The sequence below is a fragment of the Notolepis coatsorum genome (assembly GCF_963971535.1).
Source record: "Notolepis coatsorum genome assembly, chromosome: 6".
NCBI classification, from domain to species: Eukaryota; Metazoa; Chordata; class Actinopteri; order Aulopiformes; family Paralepididae; genus Notolepis; species Notolepis coatsorum.
Window position 1 is genome coordinate 94330775 of NC_140170.1, and position 25797 is coordinate 94356571.

The window sequence follows — 25797 nt, forward strand, 5'->3', positions numbered from 1 at the left end:
TTATGGCAGATGGAGCTTTTTCCATGTAGTCTAATCTTGGCATAAAGTAATTGAATGATTTGTATATTGAGAGTGTCTTTGCATCCTTCCAACAGATTTCCGCAAAATGTTATATCCCAAAAAGTCATCTTTTTAGATATCTACAGGCTCGCTGTCCGGGACACAAGCTCCCAATTAACCTCGACCTGTAAGCCTCTCTGTAGATGCTTTTTCATTACCACCCCCTACATCAAAAGGTATAATCTCATGTGGATATGAGAGAATTGTCTCTCTTCAAGAGTTCCTCACTATTAGTGGTAAAAACATTATGGGAGCAGGATATAGGCAAAGAAATTAACGTTGATCTATGGGATGATATTTCAGCATAAGCTGAAAATTGATTATCTTCTTATGGTCAGTTTAGGGCCATGATTATAATCCTCCCTGGTACATTGTGTAATTTATTTAAATTGTAAATTTATTTCTCTGTGTTCTTTATCTGTGCTTTGCTAGTATTTTCTTGTTTGTATCTATACCTAATTTCATTGATGTGTAATTGTTTTATTTTACAATCTTTTTCTTACCTCAATCGTCTTCGAGGGGAAATAAAGGTTTGAATGAATTAATAATTTTCTAGGTGCACTTGATCTATACGACAAGCTCCAGCCTCACATATGCATCCTGTATGTTTTAGTCTTGCCCATCTTTTCAAAACTATTGAGGCTTGAATCAGACATGTTTTTCATTTCAGTAAATTAGAAAAGATGAAATACACACTGACAACCCCTCTGTAACCATAGAGATTAGATTCAAAGAGACATTGCAGAAGAGACATTGTAGTTCCAGAGTGTACGTCAATGAAACTGGCTATTTTGACAATTCTTCCTTTTAATCTAGTTCGTTTGATTACTCAATACTAATCTGTAGCACTAACAGTAATTATTTGCCATGAAGGCTGGGGGGGGGGGGGGTATAAAGATGTATTTCATATATTTGTCCTCAGTTTTTTTTACCTTTTGTATTTATGTTTAAAAGTTTACAATGTGGAAAAATACTTAAATCTTTTTTTATTTAATAATAATTTAGCTTCTCTTCATCTAACAAATAGTCAAGCTGAAGTTGGTTGGTTCACAATTTTGCTCCAATCAATCACTGCATCACAAATTATGTAACACACACTGTTCAAATGCATGTCATGCAGAATGTAACAAATCTAAATACCACATCATCTGTCAAAAAGATTTATTTGCAAGGAAATATGTTTCGAGACATAAGAAAAGGTCAGATGTGTGATGATTCTGATGATTCAGTCATCTTTTATGAACTGAACAGTTAACCAACCATAAGGATCCGGTTGTCTGGTAATCAAAAGGTTTTGTGGTTCGATTCCGGATCCTCCCGGCAGCATACAGTATCAAAGTGTCCTTGAGCAAGACACTTAACCCCTAACTGCTCCCGATTGAGCATGTTGGCAACTTGCATGGTTGCCTCCGCCGTCGGTGTGAACGTGTGAGTGAATGGGTGAACGTGAGGCATACACTTTAAAGCGCTTTGGATAAAAGAGCTTTATAAGATGCAGTCCATTTAGCATAACTGGATTAATCAGTGCACATAAGAAACGGCACACACCACTACTATACTGTCCTATACCGTACCAACTAAGCCTCGAAATCATGCGTGACATGTAAGAAAGAGGATGCAGTGCTTCCTGGCGCTACAGCCTAATGACAGTGGAAAGAGAGGCGGCGGTGATGTCGTGGGAATCTGAAATGAAAAGGCCCGTTCTTGGCAGGATCCAGCGGAATTAATAAATCTAGGATACAAACTATTTACAAATTAAGACAAACACATGCAAGGGAGGATCAGAGCACTGTTTAGGCACAAACATGTCGTCTCGAATTAAACTCTAACAGTCGGGCAAGGAAAGAACAGCTGTCTTCCATTTCCTCATTCAACTCAACCCTCTCTGTCTCTCTCTCTCTCTCTGACACATGCTATCACAGGCTCATACAATCCTGCTCCCCACCCTAACTCCCAATCACCACTTCACATACTGTACATACACACAAAAACAACACATACACACATACACACACACACAGAGAGAAACACACACAGAAACACACACAGAAACACAAGCATCCATCAATAAATGAACCATCTCACTGTTTGGCAATTCCTCTTAACATGCCCAGAGCAAACAGATGGTGAGTGTTCTGTGCACATTAAGCAGGATACGTAAGTAAGTGGCTATTGCAGCTTCTACGGCTGTAGTCTCTCTCTCTTCTGTAGATGAATCCTGGTGTTGGAGTGGCCATAGCGTACTGCGGTACTGTTTGGAGTTTATCTGCCTCTCTACAATATCCATATTAGACGTAGGAGGAGGAGAGGCTGTTGAGAGCTGGCTCCTAAATGGCACCCACAGTCCTGATGCCCTAGAGATCACACACCCGAGCTACGGCTGGACAGGCTCACACACAGTTAAAGGAACATGGCAACTTTTGGGGACATTTGATTATTTGCCATCTACCCTGGAGTTAGACAAGCAGATACATACCCTTTTCTTCTCTGTGCATGCATTAGGCTTAGGGAACAGCCGCACCGTTAGCCTAGCTTCACTGGAAGTAGGTGTGCCAGTGTAGCCTAGTTCCCAACAGTCACAAAATACACTCCAAATACAACTCCAAAACGTTCCTGTAAACATGTTGTGACCTGTGTATTTACCACGTAAAAAAAGAAAAAAAAAGAATTAGACATTTTCGTTTTCTAAGCAGATATATACTTGGAACTATTCTTTGCCGAACCACTGCTCCCTGGGCTTTTGAGGTGATGAAATCACTGCACCTAAGCCTAATGCATGCACAGAGAAGAAAAGGGTATCTGCTTGTCTAACTCCAGGGTAGATGGCAAATAAGCGAATTTCCCCCAAAACTGTCGTGTTCCTTTAAGCTACCGCATTGGCCTGAATAAAATACCACCTGATTATAAGACGACCCAGACTCAAGGCAAAAAAAGGCAAACAAATTACCAGAATGTACCTACTAACACATTGAATAAAACAAGGTAGGGTTATATTTACATCTTTTCAATGGAATTGTCTTGTTTACATTAAGATAAAACATTTAAAACGCACAGTATGTAATCTTCTGCCACTAGGGGTCTCTCAATCAAAACAATAACAAAGTGTTTGATGATGTCATAAAGGAGCCTGACATGCTGACTTGTTGTACACAATTTGTAAGTTGCTTTGGATAAGAGTCAGCTAAATTACTAAATGTAAATGACAAAAGGTGTACATATTTACATGTGATTATAATGCCACCATCTAGCAAATTGGTGGGATATCCTGTTGTGAGAATTGGGCAAGGAGGAGTAGGGATTCTCCAAAAATGTTAAAATGGCAAAGATCCAATATGGCTGACATGGGTGGTCCTCGTGACAAAGTTGTAGACTAAGGATAGCTAGATCAGTACAAAGTCTCGTCAATCTGACTTTCGGAGTACGAGTTATGGCCAGTTTTAGATTTTGATCTCCGATTATAGCACCACCATCTGGCCAATTGGTGTGATATTTGCAGTGATGCACTGGCACACCAATATCTACATCTATATGTACCATGCCACCATGACAGATCCTCGACCTAAAACAAATAGGCTAATAGTACTCCTGTTAAGCGCATCCAGTGCTATGCTCGACACAGAACTGAATCATTATAGTACAGTGCTGAATCATTACACACATAAAACCTCTGTGATCATAACCTAAGTGATAATAAATGTTGCAGCTTTCATATGCAAATCATTCCAGATTTCGGTCTCCATAAACTCTACCATCTGCACAGAGAGGCAGAACACAGACTCAGCAACAGACTTCAAAAGGTGCACCAAATCAAGATGACTAGTGTGTAGCAGCTCTATAGGTGATGCTGCATCCCTGGGTCTCGATGACACCTCACACCTTCACAACACAGCCATGTGATTCAAACACCATCTGCTCAGAGGCAACTCTGCCAGGGGCAGAAATGCTGTGGCTGTGATTCCGTTTCAACTTTACAACCAACGTCGGACCCCCAGAGCCACCCACAATCCTCCTGGCCGTCTGAGCCAAGGCCAGTACATTGCGGAAGGATGGCAGGGGAGGAGGGGAGGCGAGTCAGTTCCTCATATTCACATGGATACTGCAGTTAAAAGATACAGACGTTGACGTTATCTAATCTGTGGGAAACTCTGGAATTCTGTCAATGATGAGCTCACTCCAGTAGGGGGGAAACCGACGTGTTCAAACTCCTTCGACTCCAGCCGTTTATGTGCTCCACCTAAGCTGAGCCTGTGGGGTTTGGAGAGGAGAAAGCCAAGGGTCTTATAGGCTCGACTCCCCACCTGCCCCGTCTGCCCGCTCGCACGGATCCTCTCCCCACTCCCCGAGTAGGACTACTTTACATAATCGTAAGCCGTTTTGCGTGCATCATTAATTCAGTCCTGACTGAAGCCATTTAATCATCATTCCTCGGAGGAGACGCAGGCTCTCTTGCAGCCGGGCCTTGTGATATTAACCAGTGGTGTCACATAAGGGAACGGCTCAGGCCCCGTTGAGGCAGACAGACAAGGCAGGCTGCTGGCCCACAGTAGCTGTGTGGCTGCCACGCACACACACTGCAGTCTAAAGCCCTGAAAACACAAACAATTTGACGTTTCCATGGCCGTCGCGGGGGAAGGTCAGCATCAAGTTAGCGGCATCCCTGGGGCCCCCGGGCTGAATCTGTCAACTTTGCTTCCAGCTCAAGGCTGCTGTCCAGGGAACCGGATAGGACCCGTGCAAACGAGGCCGAATTGAATATGAAGCAATCAATGTGTTATTCTCCAGCTCGGGTGACGGTGGAAAGTTTGCTGAGGTGGAGAGGAAATATGTCTCTCAGAATACTATGTAACATATCCCGTCTAGAGGCCATATGTGACCTACTGACATTTGATTTTCCACATATCTTTACTGTACAGTGCCACATAAGAGGACCATAAGAAGTTAGACATTTTCCCCCTGCCCTTTGAGGGCCAGCCATCAAAACCCCTATTCCACTCATCGTGGAATCACATTGATATATAATCAGTAACAATAATAAATAGAAAGATCTTGTAACGTGACAGTAAGAAGGGAATGCCCTACTTCTCCGTGCTGCAGTCCTGGCCAGTTTTTACTTCAAGAAGCACGGTGTAAAGATACACACTGACACGAGGACAGATAAACCCCGCCTGCACTCTCCCTCCCAGGCACAGGGCTCACATTAACATTAACCTTAACTCTCGCTCGTCCTCTTGATTTATCTCATAGTCATGAAAGGCACATAATGTTTTACCCCCCGGTACACATACTACATGTGCATAAGATATACACATGCACACAGCGGTACACATACAGTATACCTTACCTCCAGCGTACACGTCACATCTAGGCCCGGGCCCATTCATACATCGCCTGTCGTGTTATTGTGAATTGTCCTACTAATGAGGGGAAGGATAACGAGCCCTGCCCCAGAGCGCCGCTCTACTCATTCAAAATCATTACACTCAATAACGGTAGTGTGCCAAGCACGGCAAGGGCTGCCGCAAGCGGATCTGATATGAAACATTCCTTCAGACGAAAGTACTAACGATGATGTGGTTCCAGAATACAGCACCGCCCCCCCCCCCCACTCTCCCATCTTTAACTACCACTCTATAAAGTCAGTGATGGTTGAATGTGATGGGGGGATATTTCTGTCAGTCTTTCAGAATCAATAACCTGTATTCATATGTGATGGTTGAATGTTATGCGCCGTTTTCGACTACTTTGCTCGCAGTGTTCCATCTCCATCCACGTCCACTGCAGGTAAGCCAAGATACGGAGTTAGCTAGGCTAATAACGAATTATTATGAATAGGCTAATAAATAAAATATAATTGCTTAGCTAATTGTTTAGCTACAAATATATTAGAAAGATGAAAGATCTTCAGGCTGAGGCTGCAGCCACCATGTCCCAGCCCACCCCTCCTCCCTCTACCACCACCGGTCCCAGCCAAGCCCAAAGTCCCTTCACCCTAGCAGCTAGAGGAAGGATGACAGAGTGTCACAGCCTCTACTAATAACATGGAGTATTGAACCGTTTTTAACAGCTGGGTATTGGGTGGGACATTCTGATTTAAGAACTTTCTAAATAAAATAGAAAGTCCCAAAAATAGTTAATTTATCCGACTGCTTGTATTAATTGATAAAAAAAAGTAGCCATGTGCAGTAATAGTTATATAAAAGAATAATAAAGCAATGTCGATTCTGTTCTTAATAATTTTTTATTTTTTTTGCTAAACAAAAAATAACCGATAAGAGTATCGATAAAGTACCGAACCGTTAAGCAGTATCGATAAGAGTAGTAGTATCGATAAAATCCTAACGATACCCATCCAGCTAGCAGAGCAAGATCTATTTCAGTTATCCATATTCATATCCATCAACTCAATCCAAAACAGCCTGAGGAAGACCAGGGTTTGGTTGAACACATGAGCAAAAGCCCAAACTTCTTACTTTTCTGTTTTATTGACACATGAAGAAATCTGTCACTGACAAGACTACTGCTGATCTACAGGCAAAATACGAGCCCCAAATGTGTTGCCTCTATGTGCAATAGGCACCAGAGTTTAAACTGACTTTAACCACAATTAAGGGGCACTTATGAACCTCCAATATGAATGTATTTGCTATTATTGGAAGCAATACAGTCTGATGAATACAGAAGTCACGCTTTCTCTCGAAAGATACCTTTGAGATGACCATGACGTCCCATTACTTCACCCACTAACTCCCACTCGATGTGAAGTGTTTTTTATGTATACTGTGTAGGGCTGACCCCCAATGCTTTGAAGATTCAATCGTTGCCATGGTAATCAACACCAAAATCGACATTCAAACACTTAAAAAAAAGTAAAAATAAAACCAAGGATATTTAGAACTATCAGAAAACCTATCTACCTATTTAGCTATCGCCTACCTATGAAACTTTGTGCGTCTCAATGTGGATACATTTGTCCCATATGTCATTGTGCCTTGCATTGGTGATGTCTCTCTTAACACTTTCAGTGCCGGCCATTAACATGGTAAAGCATGGTTAAATGCCAGCACCCACTTCAATGATAGCGTTGTGAATGCATAATCTCCGTCTTAAATTATGGCTATGTGTCTAATCTGCCCGTCGTTTATCAATGACTTGTTTGCAGTCAACATTGTCGAAACGGATTGTTTTTTTAATCGCTTCATTTCCGTTTTATAGCATTTTGAAAAGCCCTCGTTTTCAAGGAAAATATAAAGATTCCGTGATAAAAGGCATTTACTGGAATATTCTGGCATACACAAACACGTTGTAATTTTTCTGCCTATTTATGAATCGTTTTCAAATAAATGCTAGATTATCAATAGTGTATGTGTACTTATGCACGCTATAGAAGCGGGCTGAAAAATCGATTCTCTCATTTCCTCATCAGCGATCACAGCCACACACACGCATAGGGCAAACGCTGAGATATAGGTGAAAATAGCTCTGATTATCCTAAGACTGGTAAAATAAATTCCTTACCTCAGATCAGATGTTATCCAAAAAGATTATTCCAATTCCTGATCGCCATTCCAAATATCGATCACGCTTATTGATTACAGTGTTGGGTACTGTAAATACATAATCCACGCGTTTTCCGGGCCGGCGAGCACAATGGATTCTTCAGTTGGCCTTGACGGAAAAGTAAAATGAGGAAAAATGAGGATGCTCCAGTGTTTTCATCTCTTAGACAGAGTGTAGCTACCCTGCTCCAGTGTTTTCATCTCTTAGTCAGAGTGTAGCTACCCTGCTTCAGTGTTTTCATCTCTTAGACAGAGTGTAGCTCCCCTGCCGCAGTGTTTTCATCTCTTACAGAGTGTACAGTAGCTACCCTGCTCTAGTGTTTTCATCACTTAGACAGAGTGTAGCTACCCTGCTCCAGTGTTTTCATCTCTTAGACAGAATGTAGCTACCCTGCTCCAGTGTTTTCATCTCTTAGTCAGAGTGTAGCTACCCTGCTCCAGTGTTTTCATCTCTTAGACAGAGTGTAGCTACCCTGCTGCAGTGTTTTCATCTCTTACAGAGTGTACAGTAGCTACCCTGCTCTAGTGTTTTCATCACTTAGACAGAGTGTAGCTACCCTGCTCTAGTGTTTTCATCTCTTAGACAGAGTGTAGCTACCCTGCTCTAGTGTTTTCATCTCTTAGACAGAGTGTAGCTACCCTGCTCCAGTGTTTTCATCTCTTACAGAGTGTAGCTACCCTGCTCCAGTGTTTTCATCTCTTAGACAGAGTGTAGCTACCCTGCTCCAGTGTTTTCATCTCTTAGACAGAGTGTAGCTACCCTGCTCCAGTGTTTTCATCTCTTAGACAGAGTGTAGCTCCCCTGCTCCAGTGTTTTCATCTCTTACAGAGTGTAGCTACCCTGCTCCAGTGTTTATCACTTACAGAGTGTAGCTACCCTGATCCAGTGTTTTCATCTCTTACAGAGTGTAGCTACCCTGATCCAGTGTTTTCATCTCTTACAGAGTGTAGTTACCCTGCTCTAGTGTTTTCATCTCTTAGTCAGAGTGTAGCTACCCTGATCCAGTGTTTTCATTAACCCTTTTAATTTGATTCCCCTTCCATGATATTGACAGGCCTCTTGTCTTGAGCAATGAATGACACTACATAATGATGACTGTCTTTCTGTTATCTGCAATGGGCTTCATCATCATAAAGTCAAGTGTTTTTTGTCAGACACGTCCCCAAGGACTTCAAATAGCGAGAGTAACACCCCTGCACAAAAAGGGCAGCAAATTAGACCCAGGCAACTACCGCCCTGTTTCTATCCTTACATCCATCTCGAAAGTCATGGAAAAAATAGTATACGAACAGGTCGAAAAGTACCTTACGGATAAAAATCTAATCTACGAATTCCAATCTGGCTTCAGAACATCCCACTCCACTGACACATGCCTTCTCTATTTGAACGACCACATCAAGCAAGAGGTGGACGCGGGCAAATACTGCGGCATGGTCATGCTAGACCTACAAAAGGCCTTCGACACTGTCAATCACACCATTCTGATTGACAAGCTAAAAGCAATTGGTTTTGATAGTTTATCAGTGAGCTGGATACAATCCTACCTGGAGGGGAGAGAACAGATGGTGGAGGTAAACGGTACCCTATCCCCCCCCCTCACAGTGAACTGTGGTGTTCCACAAGGAAGCATACTAGGACCACTACTGTTCCTAATTTATGTAAATGACATGTCGTCAGCTTGTGACTGCAACTTGTTCCTGTTTGCGGACGACTCAGCCCTGCTGGTCTCTGACAAGAACAAGTTACAGGTTGAAAAAACCCTCAGCTCGGAACTAGGCAAAATCTGCATATGGCTCGCCGACAACAAACTATCATTACACATGGGCAAAACAGAGTCCATTCTCTTCGGTTCAAATAACAAACTCAGCAAAACAGACGGCTTCTCAGTTACAGTGGGTGACAATATTGTCACAAGGAAAGATGAAATTACCTACCTGGGTTCCATCCTAGAGGCTAATCTTTCCTGTGACAAAATGGCATCCAATGTAATAAAAAAAGTCAATCAACGAACTCGATTCTTGTACCGGATCTCCTCCCTGGTAAACAAGAATACCCTGAAGACTCTGGCAGGAGCACTCATTCAAGGGTACTACGACTATGCTTGCACCTCATGGTACCAAAGCACCTCAAAGGCACTAAAAACCAAATTACAAACATCTCAAAACAAACTAGTCAGACTACTGCTTGACCTGACTCCTAGAACCCACCTCACCCCTGCACACTTTGCCAACCTAGGATGGCTTAGAGTAGACAACAGAGTACAGCAACTTGCAATGGGCCTGGTCTACAAGATACACTACACGACCAAGGTACCCATGTACATGTCAAAATACTTCCCAAAGGTCAGTGAATACCACGATCACAACACCAGAGGGAGCTCCACAAATCATGTAAAACCCAGATTCGGCTCAAACAAGGGACTAAACACGTTTCGCAATTATGCCACAACAATGTGGAACGCCCTACCCAAAGCTGTAAAGGAATGTAAATCACTACCCACCTTCAAAAACACTCTCAAAGAACACCTACGGGAGACTGCAATTCAAAACTGGCCCCTACAAATGTCCTAACCCAGTTGTACAATAAAGACCAAGCATGGCTTTGTCAGTATTCCAATGTACAGCCCCAACCAACCCCACCCCACCTACCCAACCTCCTCCAATGTACAGTTTCCATGTCAAATGTATGTCAGTATTCCAATGTACAGTGTGTGTGTCCCCCTACCCAACCCCCCCCCCCTCCAATGTACAGCCCCACCCCACCTACCCAACCTCCCCCAATGCACAGTTTCTATGTCAAATGTATATACTCTTCTTCTGGATTTTTTTAGTATCACAAACAGTACTGTATTTGAAAATCTGGTATGTCATAAATGTATAGATGTAGCAGTACTGTCTATCTGTATGTCATGTGTGTCATATGATGAATTGAAAATGGGGGACCCTGATGGAAACAAGACGAAAGTCTTTCTCAGGTCTGCATCCTCTTAACAATTGTATGTATTGAGCTGTACTGTACTGTACCCATTCTGCAATCTGTTAATAAACTTTTCAATCAATCAATCAATCAATCAGACACCAGTGGCTGATGTGGATAAATTGATGTAAGTTGATGCACCTAATAACATAAGGGACTGGAGGACTTTTAAAAAGACCATGCTACAGATCGCTTTGCATCCCTGTCACTTCAACCCCTTCAGGCCACATTTATTTGGAAAGCTGGCTTTATTGTAAGCAAAACGAGAAATTCTCTGTTGCCAAAGAATGTGGACAAAACATGTTGGTTTTTCTGTCACACAACCTGAAGCGGGTTGAGCCTCATATCGTTCAAAGCTTGTGTTAAGGCTTAGACCACAGTAGCTATATTTATTAGGCATAATTCATGTTTCCACTTTGATTGGATATGGTTGTTTATTTAATTTGATCAATGTACTTAAAGTGGAGGCACAATTTTATTTATTACTTTTTTCACGTGTATTTATTGTGCTTTTATTAAGCCTCAAATGATTCATGTTAATCCTAACGCAACAGAAGCAATTCCGTTAATAATTTAAGTTATACACAGACAAGGGCCTTATCCCCCCCCCCCCCCCCCCCCCCACCCCCCACACACACTTTGATTAGGCCTGTATAAAGAGCTATTTTGTTAGACTACATTCATTCTGTGGATTAGCCTACTGCTGTCAACAAATGTTTTTTTATTTTATCTATTTTATATCTTGGTGTAGGCTGCACAGGCCATTTCTTTTTCATTATGCCCATGAACAGTTTAATTTGCATAGACTAAGGCGGTCATTTATCTAATTAGATTATTGCACATTTATATTTTGTAGCCAATTAAATGTCAACAGAGGAAAACCTTGAAGTCCGTTTTTACCTATGTCTCTCAATAGTATAATAATTACAATATTAACGCCTAAAGAAATAATTAATAATAACAGCAAATTTGAAGAAAGTACATAACTTAGAATATTCAATGATAATTGGTACAGTACTGAAACTTCAAAGCCCAAAGAAGAGATATTGGGGACAACTCTAGTACACACACTTTTAACCTACTTGGAGTTGACTACAGCATTTTGCGCCCACCAGCATCAGATTCACCCACGCCCCCCCCCCCTAGATCTGAAAACACGGTTCCACTTAACATGGTTTCTCTGTATGCCTTCTCAAAACACACCGTCCAACAGACAAAACCCAGTTTTTCCCGCAGTCTGTGCTTAAGAGCTCTAGTGATTTGAATAATTCAGCACAGAAATACAAAGCATTTGCATGTGATTATAAATGGATTTATGCGAGTAAATCAAGGACTACATGTTAAATCGCCTTGTTTTCAAAGAGGTACAGTAGACTGAGCAAAGGGCATTAGTCTTTTTATGTCTCTTCTTGGGGGCATTCAGACACAATCTGGCCCTGATAAAATGCAAGATCCCAAGCGACCTTTCATGTGCTAAGCTAAGCTGACAATAGTGTGTGTGTGTGTGGGGGGGGGGGGGGGGTTAAAAGATCAATACAGTATATAGTCTACGACTGTGATCCTCCATCCCTAATACTGTATCATATGTTAATGCAAAGTATGCATGTTTTTATGTGCTGCATAATATTGCAAGGCTGGAAATGAAAGACCACGTAATTCCACAATACCCATGCTGTTTTTATGATGGGAAAACGTTGTCATTGAAAGAGTGCTTGAAGGTATGAATGGCCTTTGATTTAATAAAATGATTAATAACTTGATTGAAAATACAAATGAACAGTTTATTGCCCTGAGGTATATCAGCATTTACCATCTTCAAAAGAAAAGAAAATTGTTTACTACACACTACTATTATTATTACAGTACTACATTCAATTAGGAATCACAATACAATTGCATGTTGACTTAAGTATAATGATAATACCGGCAAACTTCCAAGTATCCCACTTGGGTGTCTAGTAGGGCTGTCAACGAATATTCTATATTCAAATTGTAAAGAAATTAAAACCAGTTTTTCACATTCGATTGTGAAAATATATATTCAATTGTGAGAAAAACCAGCCCCCAGCGGTCGTGGGCCTGAATGCACTGCATGACAGACAGGAGACACTTTCATTCAGCAGAGTGAACATTACATTAAAAGAACCGGCCAATAATTCAACTGCACGGCATGATGGCAGAGTTCAGAACCAGCTCTGCCGCGGGGGGGGGGGGGGGGGGGGACTCCCGATGCTCCACAACTGCCAATCATCCGCTGATGGCGAAAATTATTGGTCAGCGTTGTAGCCAATGAGTGTACCTTTCCAACGATACCCCACGTGGGGGGTGCGAATAAGGGATCTACGTGTAAGTTGAAAGTGAATCACACAGAATGAACGGCCGTGGATGAGGAAATGTATTTGAGAACTTTTTTTATTTGTCGCCGGTTGTACTCGGACGTCTCTCAAAGACTGAATTCTGAAATTCTGAACAGATTTTTTTTGTATTTTCTGTATTTTCCTCCCATCCCAATTTAGTCGTTATGCCAATTCCCCCCTCCCCTTCCTGGTCGTTGCGCGCATGTGCCCCCCACTGGTCGGTCTAGGGAGCCCTGAAGTCTATCACATGCTTCCTCCGATACATAGGAGACAGCCAGCAGCCTCTTTTCACCTGGCAGTGAGGACTCGGATTGGTGAAGTGTAACGCGTGGGAGGTCACACTACCTTCACCATTTCCCTCCCTCGCTGTGCAGGCGCCCTGACCGACCTGTAGGAGTCGCTGTTTACAACGACCAGATTACCACCCACCGGCTTCCCTCCTGCTGACTCTGCCAATTGAGCCAGTATGACGACCGGCCAAGCCGGAGGCAACGCTGACAGCCGGATTCGATACCAGTGTCTCTGCAGTGGTAGACAGACGCTTAGTCCGCTGTGCTACCCGGCCGCCCAAATTCTGAACAGATTTTTATAAAATTTGGACCTGTACTACATAACACTTCAGGCTATGGAACCGCTGTGTTTTCCAGCTTATACCTATTTTTTTTATGTTTTTTTTAGGGCTGACCTTCGAATTTTTTTTTGGAATTCGAAGCTTCAGGGCCGAGATTCGATTAAATTCGAAGCTTCGAGATTAAAAAATAAAATAAAATATTATAAATATATATATATATATATATATTTTTTTTTTATGTTGTGGGACTTGTACAGCACTTTGTTCAACTTTGTCAGTGCTGTAAAGTTTTTTTTGATCCACTTTTTCTCCCATTTTCTATATTTTCTCCCATCCCAATTTCGTATCATCCAATTCAACCCTCCCCTGTCACGAACGCTGTTTCTTGCCTCCCACAAGCCGGCTGCAATGTGGACTAAGTCATACATAGCACAAGTCCCCTCCGGTACTTGAGGTAACAGCAGTCGCATCTTTTCACCTGCGCAGCTCGATCTCTCAGTGGCGAGGAGTAACGCGTGGGAGGCTCACGCTGCCCCCGACACTTCCTGATTCTACTGCGCAGGCGCACCAACCGACCTGTAGGAGTCGCTGTCCACAACGCCCGATCCCCACCCATCAGTTTCCCACCCCCTAATACGGCCAATGTGTATTAGTATGAACGACCAGCTAAACTGAAAGCAATGTGGAATGCTGGGCTCGAACAGGCAAGCCCAGCGTCTCCGTCATTCGTGGCAAGCGCCTTGCCCACTACGCCACATAGCCGCCCATGTCAGTGCTGTAAAGTTTAAACCTTTTAAAATCTTAGACAAACAAAACACTTTGCTTTCATGAAATATTGTAAGCCGTCATTTGAGGCTTTATAAAAGCAGCACAATGAACACAAATCTGTCAGTGCCGAGTCCGACCTCATCTTAAATAACAAACCGAATTGCTTGTTGTAGTTAACAAAGAGAGGCAGAGTTGATTTTGCAAAAAAAAAAAAAAAAGAAAACAATTTTTTCTTTTTAATAATCACATTTTATTTTCATATTCGAATCCCATGCCTATCGAACGAAGCTTCGAAGCTTTGAAGTATTTAAGACAGCCCTAGTTCTTTTTATATATTGCAACCACTACAGAAAAATGTGAGTACACAAGTTCAAGTTCAACTCAAGTTCAGACCTCTGTTACTCTATTTCATTAGCAGTAAAAATGATTTATCTTTTTTGCATTAGTAACTTCAGAATGTTATCTTTCAAAAGAGACCAGACTCATGCATGTGCTATAAGTATAAAGTATAAAGCTAAGTGCACAAAAAGTATGCAGTCCTCAAGTTCAAGTACAAAAAACAATTTCCACTTTTCTGGGTGCCTGTTAAGAGGTTAAATAAATATTACCTATACTAGTTATGTGTCCCATTGTATTGGTTTGCCCTCTATTGGACACATTGCACAATAATAGATATTCTAATGGTTCAAACCTATGTATTAAATTTTTTTAATGAATAGTCAATTGGCCTTGTGGCAGATACTATACAACCAAAGTCATGTCCTGTTAATATCTCTGAAAATTATCTTGTGAATTATCTTTGGTCTTGTACCCTGGTCCAAACAAGACTAGTTTACAAATATATCAAATCTGGTCAGGGAGCCAGGAATGAAGAGGTTGACTGAAAGGAGGTTGACTGCTCAGTTTGTTGATGTTTGTTAATCTATTTCACTCCCCTACGGACGATTTTTTTACTGAAATTATTTACCAACCATTTATTCACACCACTCGCACAAAAATAAGATTAGGATGAAAATAAATGAGGGTGAAATCATTAAAATCACTGGCTTCAATGTGATGTCATCTGTTTTCAACCAGGAAATCCAAACGTGGAATGTGCTTGTTACGTGTGGGGGTTTGTCTGTACCCTGATCAGGTGTTCCCAGTGTGTGATGTGTTATGTCTAGTTGTAGTTCCCTGTTCTGGTCTTGTAGTCCTTATCGTTTCCCTCCCAGGTCTATCCATTTGTAATCAACCCAGGTGTGTCTTGTCTCATCACCCCCTTGTGTATAACTGTCCTGTTCTTCCCTGTGTGAGATGCTGATCCTGTTTGTACAGTTCTGTGTTTTGTTTGTCATTATTTTACGTTACTCCTTGATTACAAAACCATGGTAATTATAATTAAATATCTTTTTGTTGGTTACTTTGGCTACCGTCTCCTCATTATGTTACATTGACAAGACAACGAGCACTCCTTCAGTCAATGGTAACGTAATAGTGCTTTATAAAGCTGATACATCTAGTGATCTATGCACATAAGCAATGTTTTTTTGTTAGAACACGAATGTATAAGCTAAGCAGGTGAAATGTTTGTAGGTCACGTATTTAAAGATTGTTTAAATATTATTATATATATATTACTAGACAACTCAGGCGAAGAGAAGATCAACAATCTACTGAGTCCTTTTTGGAAAACACAACTCATCTGGACTCCTGTGAGTTGCTAGTAGAGCTGTCCCCGAAGCCTGTATTTGGGGCTTCGAACTTCGCCAGGGTTTTTTGAACGGATGTTTGAACCTTCATTTTGAATCATGCAAAAAATTTGCTTCTACATAATTGTTCGCGCGTGACTTTCGAATTATTGTAAACACAACATAGTACTGTGATATTCTGATATATATCACATTCTGATATATATTTTTTGTGTAAAAGAAAAAAGAAGAAAATTAAAAGCGGAAATTGAAAAATACTAAAAATTCAAAAGCGGAGGTTCGAACCCATTAATTAAGATTTGAATGCCATAACGAACGAAGGTCCGAACGTTTGGGCTTAGCCCTAGTTGCTAGTGCATTGTGCGGTCTGTTGCACGTTCCTGTGCATCTTGTGGTTTTACAGTATTACACACTAGTACACTATTGGGTGGAATAAACTTTTTAAAATATTTGGGTGGAATAAACCCTTAAAATCTTAATTGACACCTCCCATAAGTTTACGACAAACGGTTTATGAGATATGAAAGGGGGCGTGGCTTATTTCAATGGACAATGATGGAAATTAATTAATAGATGTGACAGCAATCCAGCTCCCTGGCCTGCTGTCAGCCTATGAGCAACAGACTCACTCACAGACACACGCAAACGATTACATGATCTCCCCCAGGCTTCCGTGGAGAAAATAAATAAAATAACAAGAGCGTGGCCGCTCTAGCATTCTACAATGTCCTCGGTTAGAGTAAGGAATCTTTACACTATGGCTGTATTACGAATACGATAAAGGGGTCACCATTCAATATAATAATATATTGTGATATACTGAAATACTATAAACACTGCAATATTTTTAATTAAATAGAAAACACCCCAATACACAAAGTGTGAGTAAAAAAAAGTAAAAAATTTACTTTCTTTTGGGATTTGGGTTGAGATTAACATTTGTATCCATCAATAGAAAATAAAAGTGCTTGTAGGATTCTTTAAGTAAACAAATGTAGAAAATAAACAAAGTAAACAAACTGGCAGAATCTGCTAAAAGGTCTACAAATCGATATCGATATCATATCGTACGGTCATGCTGTATTGATCTTTTCTCCACACCCCTACAGCACAGGAGGAGATTAGCCAAAAGCGTATTGTAAATTGGCTACTGCAGACAAACGGCCAAACTTATCAACACAAGTATTATATCTCTCACTGTAGCACTACTCCAAGTTTATTTTCAGACTTGCACGCTACAGCGGGTGAGATACGGTGTTGAGGTGCGGGTGTACCCTACCTATATTTCATGCCAGTCTTCATGCTCTGCTCGCTGGAGGAAGGCGCACACTGAACAGAGAGTGTCCCCAGAGTGCGAGCGACCATGGCCACGGCCCTGAACTTGCTGCGGGCGGTCGTGCTGGGACTGTTGGCATTCTGTCGATTCAGCCGGTCCTCCGCGCTGCGGTTCGGCCTCCCCGGGTGGTCGGTGCACACCAACGACACCTGCATGCCGGCTGGTGACCTGCCGGCCCCGCGTCAAGCGCTCCAATTAAAACTCTCCACCGGCTAAATCGGCCGGACGAGACTCTCCCTCTCTCTCTCCCAAAGTGCAGAAGGGGGGCGAGGATCCTCCGGAGAGAGGAGCAAGGCGGGTCAGTCTGCAGCACGCCACTACCTTTCAGTCTAGTGTCGGAAGTAACTGCCCGTGTTGGAAATCACTGCCACGGCTGATCCGCTCAGGGTCACGGGAGAGAACAGGAGGCGAGGGGGGTGGGGGGGGAGCAGGTCGGACCAAAGGCAGCTGAGCAGAATCCGGTCCCGTCAAAGAAGGTCCGCATCCACTTACACCAATACAGCTTCTCTGCCTATGACTCTGAGTGAGAATCTCTCAGAAAACCAATGACAGACTTCAGGCAAGACGAAAACACAAATCTCACAAAAATTCACCCCCCAAAAGAAACATAAAGAGCAGATGAGAGTTTTTTTCTTTTTTTTTTCTTAGCAGGATTTCTCTGGATTCATCTGGTATTCCCACTATTTTTCTTTAAATCAGAGGCTCATTGCCGGAAGAGCTCAGCGCTGGGAGATAGCACCTCTGGCTGCCAAGACTTGAGTAAAGGAGACACCAACATCCACACAGAGGAGATGGAGGGAATGGAGCACGGCGTGCAGCTCCAGTAGGTCTCTCTCTCTCTCTTCCGGTAAAGCTGTCTCAGCAGCTTGTCTGCTTGCTGTATATACTCCAGTTGTGTCAGTCAAGGCGGCAGCCTCATGGTCACTCTGTAGTCCGGCACCGCAGCATGGATTAAACGTACATGTGTACTGTACAGTGTGCCGTGAGCTCGGCACAAAGAGGAGCGCTGCGCGCAGGCAAGAGAGACTGGAGAGAGAGGGAGGAGGGGAGAGAGAGGAGGGGAGAGAGAGAGAGAGAGAGAGAGAGAGAGAGAGAGAGAGAGAGAGAGAGAGAGGGAGAGAGGAGGGGAGAGAGAGAGAGATAGATAGAGGGGAGGGGAGAGAGAGGAGAGAGAGAGAGAGGGAGAGAGAGAGAGAGAGAGAGAGAGAGAGGAGAGAGGAGGGGAGAGAGAGAGAGAGAGAGAGAGAGAGAGAGAGAGGAGAGGAGAGATGATGGAAAGTGGTGGGAGGGAGAGGGAGAGAGAGAGAGAGAGAGAGAGAGAGAGAGAGAGAGAGAGAGAGAGAGAGAGAGGAGAGAGGAGGGGAGAGAGAGAGAGATAGATAGAGGGGAGGGGAGAGAGAGGAGAGGAGATGGAAAGTGGTGGGAGGGAGAGAGAGAGAGAGAGAGAGAGAGAGAGAGAGAGAGAGAGAGAGAGAGAGAGAGAGAGAGAGAGAGAGAGAGAGAGAGAGAGATATGAAGACAAGCTACGTGAAGGAATATAACTACATAATAACTACAGCGGCAAGAGAGAGAGAAACAGCAATTGAGAGATCAGTTGTGTTTACTGCTGCTGTCATATGAAATACTATCATATTTTGTGTACACTCCTCTCCCCATCTGTTCTGTGGTTTAGCGTACGTCAAGTCAGTGTGTGGTTTAGCGTAGTCTATCCAGTGAGGAACGGTGGGGGGGTTCACAAGATCAGGACTCCAGAATGGCCGCTGGCCCCCAGACCAGGGGGCTCTCACATGGGTCTGTCCAATTGCCCATGAAATATTCATTACGTAACTTTATCTCAACTGATGTTGTACAGTATGTCAAAGCCAGGAGTGTCACAAGCGTCTTACAGCTGAGACGCTGTACGGTTGCTGTGCCCAGTGCCCACCCGCTTCCTCCCTCCCCTCAACTGTACCGCGGAAAAGAGTCAAAAGAATTAATTAATTAAATTTTTATTTTTTTATTTATGATTTATTCTGGCATATGCATTCAGCTGAATAATGCTATCATGTCAAAAAGACAGCCTCACAATGCCGCGGAGGATGAACCATCAGTGACCAATTACCGTGTAATATTCCTTATTGTATATGGCTATTGAAACTGATCTGACGCACGGCGGCGGTGTTCCGCGAGGCGAGAGCGGTGCGTGCCGGTGTGGTGAAAGGTCGCGGCTCAACTATAATATGATAATGGCTGGGCGGTGGAAAGTAAACACCATAGTAATTAAAGTCACCGCCGCCACCGGCCGCAGAATGAACGGCCCGGGCAGAAGAGGCACGCGGCTCCCAGTAATACAATACTGAGGCTTATCTGAGCCGACCAGCTAGTGCGCCGAGGAGATAATTAAAAGAGATGGCGTCGCAAGGAGACGTGCAGTAAGAGCTGGGGGAGATGCAACTTCCATCAAAAGGAATCCAGTAGACGGGCTTCTGCCGACTGACGGACCTATTCTTGGAACAGTGACCTTTTTCTCCCCAGGACTCAAATAGAAACTGGAGTGAGTGAGTGAGTGAGTGAGAGTGAGATAGAGAGAGAGAGAGAGAGAGGAGTGGGGGGTGTTTTAATGCAACTGTAATCTAAATTGGATTTCACGGCGTTCAAGAGAGGAGCACCTTTAGATGTGTATACATCTGGAGCGCGCCACGTGAAGACTGCTAGGCACAGGAGGAAGCTGTGGCCGCACCCCATCTCCTCCTCCTCACGCCCGACAAACCTGCTGTGTGTACGTACGCCTTTCTCGAGTCGGTAGCTTCTTACGGTTGTGTCACATAGACGAAGACGGTCCACTGGACCCTTGTGGACTTCCGTCATGCTCAGGGTGACCGAGTGGTAGGGTTGTGTTGTGGACTTATGGGGGAGGAGGGGGTGGTATCTGACTATCAGACTTCTCAACAAAGCAGCGGAGCGTCGGAGTAGGAACCCCGACCTCACGGCCCCTCTCACCCTTCATCACACACACACACACACACACACACCACACACACACACACACACCCCTCACGGCCATCGTCAGTAGGAAGCGTGACGTGGTGGTCAGTCCAGGGTGCCAAGGAGAGGCCAGGGAACAGGGCCTGCTCAGATAGGAGTATCGGGGCCTGTAATCTACACTCACATACCCCACCCCAGGGGCCCTGGCCAGGGTGTTGGAACACGGTGCCAACATTTAGCCGTAGATCGTAGATAGATAATACTATAGCAGCCCAGTGAGCTGGTTTAATTTCTGCATGTCTGTTGCTTCATACGCTGCCATGGCTGTGAACGGATCTCCTGGGTGATGACTGATGTGCTGTCACTATTATTACACCATATAAGCCCTTTGTTGACTCTCAATATTTATCCAAGGCAGAATATCTACCCATTTATTAACTGTGCAATGGAAGCTGATCAATAGGAGCATGCGTCACCCGGCAGACCGGTGATCCATCACATAAACGGGTCAATAGATCAACAGTATCTGATGAATGGCTTCTTGTGGCCTTTTATCCAACTGACTGACTCCCACTTGATGCAAAAAATAAATACACTGTCGTGGCCCAGATATATTCTGTCTATACTGTAGCCACACATGTGGACCTCGTAGTTTCTTTCCATTTGTAGTTCTGTTATTCTGACTGTGATAAAACATACTCTGGTCAACATGCTTCTCGCCCAGTGTCCTCCCACCCTGTAAGCGTGCAGCGCAGAGTCCCAAGGGAGCATCACTCTTCACTTATGCATTTCCTCATCACTCACCCCCGGCTACTCACTCGACAGGCTCAGTATTTCTAGCGAGAAGTGATTGCTCATGTATTACCGACTCCGTTTCCCATGTATCCGTGATTATAAGGAGTTGAAATGGATGTAGCTGGTCTAATGACATGGAGTTCTGCGCCTCTTGAAGGATGGCTGTAGCCTGTTGTAGCCTCTGGCGACAATTAAGATTATGCACAGTAATTTCCCGGACATGGCAACCATGCAGATTTCCAAGAGTGCAAAACAGTTGTGTCGATTAATTTTGTGTTTGTTGAAACCGGGAAACGGCGATTACAAGGGGCAGCGTTAGACGAGGTTGGAACCCTGGCAATCAATGGACACTAAATTCATTTTAAATCAATTATATGGGACTGGTTTACGATGTCGGGGAGACCCATGGGTTTCCGTGTTGCGTAGTGAAATGACTGTGGCTTAAATTAGACAGAGAACATAAAATAGAGAACATTCGGTGTTCTGCACACGCTGCACTTTCTTTCTAACCACCTCAGTTAGTTCATTTGAAGACAGAGTTTGCTAGCTAACGAGCTTGGTGGCTGCTAAAATCTAAAAACCTAATATAGTATAGTGCAAAATGCATTAAAACAACAACCATAAAACATAATACAATTCAAATTACTTTCCTTCTATTCTATGAAACAGACAAACAATCCTGCACTGTACAACCACCACACAAATCATGCTTTAATAATCCACAACAATCTGGCAAACCATTTTACACATTGACAGAATACTTCCCCCTTCATTAAGAATATGACCAAGGCGGTCAGGTGGCGTAGCGGAGATTGTGCTCGTCACCAATGCAAGAGGCTGCGGTCTCGACTCCCGGAGAGTCAGCATTGCCTTGGCTCGGGCTGATCGCTATACTAACTCGTTTGGCTGAGTTAGGGGGAGGGGAGCCGTGGGTGGGTCCTGGGCGTTGTGGACAGCGACCCCTACAGTTCGGTCGGGGCGCCTGCACAGCGAGAGTAGGATCTGGAGAGAGGTAGTGCGACCTTCCACACATTACACTCTCCCAGTGAGAATCTGCGCGGCCAGGCTGGCTGCCGGCTGGCTGCACATGCGTCGGAGGAAAGCATGTGACAGTCTCCGGCCTCTCGGACCAACAGTAGGGGAAAGTGCGCAACAACCAGGAAGGGGGTTGGGAATTGGCATAACGACTAACAGTGGGATCGGAGAAAAATCGGAAAAAAGAAGGAGGGGGAAAAAGATAATAAAAAAATTAAATAAATAAAAAAACGATGACCAAGGTAGACACCCCATAGAAGGGCTTGGCCTTCGTGATTCATGATCATGTCGCTGGGCACATGCTAGAAGATGTCGTGCAAAAATCAAGTATGAAGAATGACACAGTCGCTGGGCGACGCTAGAAGATGTCGTGCAAAAATCAGGTATGCTTGAAAATATCGGACCGGCTCCAACAAAGTCTGCAGCTGGATCGGGGGCTGAATAAAATGATTCTCAAAAAGGGGCACTTCACCCAAAACAATACTTGTTTATTTTGCACATAATCGCACACACACCCAAAAACAGTTCTGCACACATCATTCAATTTATTATTGAGAGTAAATGAGTTTGAATATGGCCACTGGTGATGTCATTGGGGACAGTGAACCCCTGTGTTGTGCCAATTACAGCTCCATGAAATTATGCAGATGGAAAACACCTCGTCTTATAGGGAATGCTACCTTATCATTTAATTGAGCTGTAATTAACACAACACAAGGATGCAATGTCCCCGATGACATCACTGGTGGCCATATTCCAGTCTACGCTGCTGCCGTCTCCGTTACTGTATAACCCTTTACTAACACCCTGCTCCAGTCTACGCTGCTGCCGTCTCCGTTACTGTATAACCCTTTACTAACACCCTGCTCCAGTCTACGCTGCTGCCGTCTCCGTTACTGTATAACCCTTTACTAACACCCTGCTCCAGTCTACTGCCGTCTCCGTTACTGTATAACCCTTTACTAACACCCTGCTCCAGTCTACGCTGCTGCCGTCTCCGTTACTGTATAACCCTTTACTAACACCCTGCTCCAGTCTACGCTGCTGCCGTCTCCGTTACTGTATAACCCTTTACTAACACCCTGCTCCAGTCTACGCTGCTGCCGTCTCTGTTACTGTATAACCCTTTACTAACACCCTGCTCCAGTCTACGCTGCTGCCGTCTGTTACTGTATAACCCTTTACTAACACCCTGCTCCAGTCTACGCTGCTGCCGTCTCCGTTACTGTATAACCCTTTACTAACACCCTGCTCCAGTCTACTGCCGTCTCCGTTACTGTATAACCCTTTACTAACACCCTGCTCCAGTCTACTGCCGTCTCCGTTACTGTATAACCCTTTACTAACACCCTGCTCCAGTCTACGCTGCTGCCGTCTCCGTTACTGTATAACCCTTTACTAACACCCTGCTCCAGTGCTCCAGTCTACTGCCGTCTCCGTTACTGTATAACCCTTTACTAACACCCTGCTCCAGTCTACGCTGCTGCCGTCTCTGTTACTGTATAACCCTTTACTAACACCCTGCTCCAGTCTACGCTGCTGCCGTCTCTGTTACTGTATAACCCTTTACTGACACCCTGCTCCAGTCTACGCTGCTGCCGTCTCCGTTACTGTATAACCCTTTACTAACACCCTGCTCCAGTCTGCTGCCGTCTCTGTTACTGTATAACCCTTTACTAACACCCTGCTCCAGTCTACGCTGCTGCCGTCTCCGTTACTGTATAACCCTTTACTGACACCCTGCTCCAGTCTACGCTGCTGCCGTCTCCGTTACTGTATAACCCTTTACTAACACCCTGCTCCAGTCTACTGCCGTCTCCGTTACTGTATAACCCTTTACTGACACCCTGCTCCAGTCTACTGCCGTCTCCGTTACTGTATAACCCTTTACTGACACCCTGCTCCAGTCTACTGCCGTCTCCGTTACTGTATAACCCTTTACTAACACCCTGCTCCAGTCTACGCTGCTGCCGTCTCCGTTACTGTATAACCCTTTACTAACACCCTGCTCCAGTCTACTGCCGTCTCCGTTACTGTATAACCCTTTACTAACACCCTGCTCCAGTCTACTGCCGTCTCCGTTACTGTATAACCCTTTACTAACACCCTGCTCCAGTCTACTGCCGTCTCCGTTACTGTATAACCCTTTACTAACACCCTGCTCCAGTCTACTGCCGTCTCCGTTACTGTATAACCCTTTACTAACACCCTGCTCCAGTCTACTGCCGTCTCCGTTACTGTATAACCCTTTACTGACACCCTGCTCCAGTCTACTGCCGTCTCCGTTACTGTATAACCCTTTACTAACACCCTGCTCCAGTCTACTGCCGTCTCCGTTACTGTATAACCCTTTACTAACACCCTGCTCCAGTCTACGCTGCTGCCGTCTCCGTTACTGTATAACCCTTTACTAACACCCTGCTCCAGTCTACTGCCGTCTCCGTTACTGTATAACCCTTTACTAACACCCTGCTCCAGTCTACTGCCGTCTCCGTTACTGTATAACCCTTTACTAACACCCTGCTCCAGTCTACGCTGCTGCCGTCTCCGTTACTGTATAACCCTTTACTGACACCCTGCTCCAGTCTACTGCCGTCTCTGTTACTGTATAACCCTTTACTAACACCCTGCTCCAGTCTACTGCCGTCTCTGTTACTGTATAACCCTTTACTAACACCCTGCTCCAGTCTACGCTGCTGCCGTCTCCGTTACTGTATAACCCTTTACTAACACCCTGCTCCAGTCTATGCTGCTGCCGTCTCCGTTACTGTATAACCCTTTACTGACACCCTGCTCCAGTCTACGCTGCTGCCGTCTCCGTTACTGTATAACCCTTTACTAACACCCTGCTCCAGTCTACGCTGCTGCCGTCTCCGTTACTGTATAACCCTTTACTGACACCCTGCTCCAGTCTACTGCCGTCTCCGTTACTGTATAACCCTTTACTGACACCCTGCTCCAGTCTACGCTGCTGCCGTCTCCGTTACTGTATAACCCTTTACTAACACCCTGCTCCAGTCTACTGCCATCTCCGTTACTGTATAACCCTTTACTGACACCCTGCTCCAGTCTACGCTGCTGCCGTCTCCGTTACTGTATAACCCTTTACTGACACCCTGCTCCAGTCTACTCTGCTGCCGTCTCCGTTACTGTATAACCCTTTACTAACACCCTGCTCCAGTCTACGCTGCTGCCGTCTCTGTTACTGTATAACCCTTTACTAACACCCTGCTCCAGTCTACGCTGCTGCCGTCTCTGTTACTGTATAACCCTTTACTAACACCCTGCTCCAGTCTACGCTGCTGCCGTCTCCGTTACTGTATAACCCTTTACTAACACCCTGCTCCAGTCTACTGCCGTCTCCGTTACTGTATAACCCTTTACTAACACCCTGCTCCAGTCTACTGCCGTCTCCGTTACTGTATAACCCTTTACTAACACCCTGCTCCAGTCTACGCTGCTGCCGTCTCCGTTACTGTATAACCCTTTACTAACACCCTGCTCCAGTGCTCCAGTCTACTGCCGTCTCCGTTACTGTATAACCCTTTACTAACACCCTGCTCCAGTCTACGCTGCTGCCGTCTCTGTTACTGTATAACCCTTTACTGACACCCTGCTCCAGTCTACGCTGCTGCCGTCTCTGTTACTGTATAACCCTTTACTAACACCCTGCTCCAGTCTGCTGCC

The 25797-nt window shown here is 44.3% G+C and overlaps 1 protein-coding gene across 5 annotated transcripts in view; it reads right to left on the reverse strand.

The window, feature by feature from the left end:
* The window catches only part of kcnab2a (potassium voltage-gated channel subfamily A regulatory beta subunit 2a), a gene marked incomplete at its 5' end in the record, with an annotated part of 158829 nt that overhangs the window by 66030 nt on the left and 67002 nt on the right, over positions 1-25797 (reverse strand). Inside the window, one exon of one of the 5 annotated variants that reach the window (XM_084316034.1) lies at positions 17260-17471. The exons of the other annotated variants lie outside the window; for them this stretch is intronic. Coding sequence (XP_084172160.1) covers positions 17260-17471 — 212 coding nt within the window. Of the gene's footprint in view, positions 1-17259; positions 17472-25797 lie in introns of those variants that run through there. 5 annotated transcript variants of the gene reach the window in all.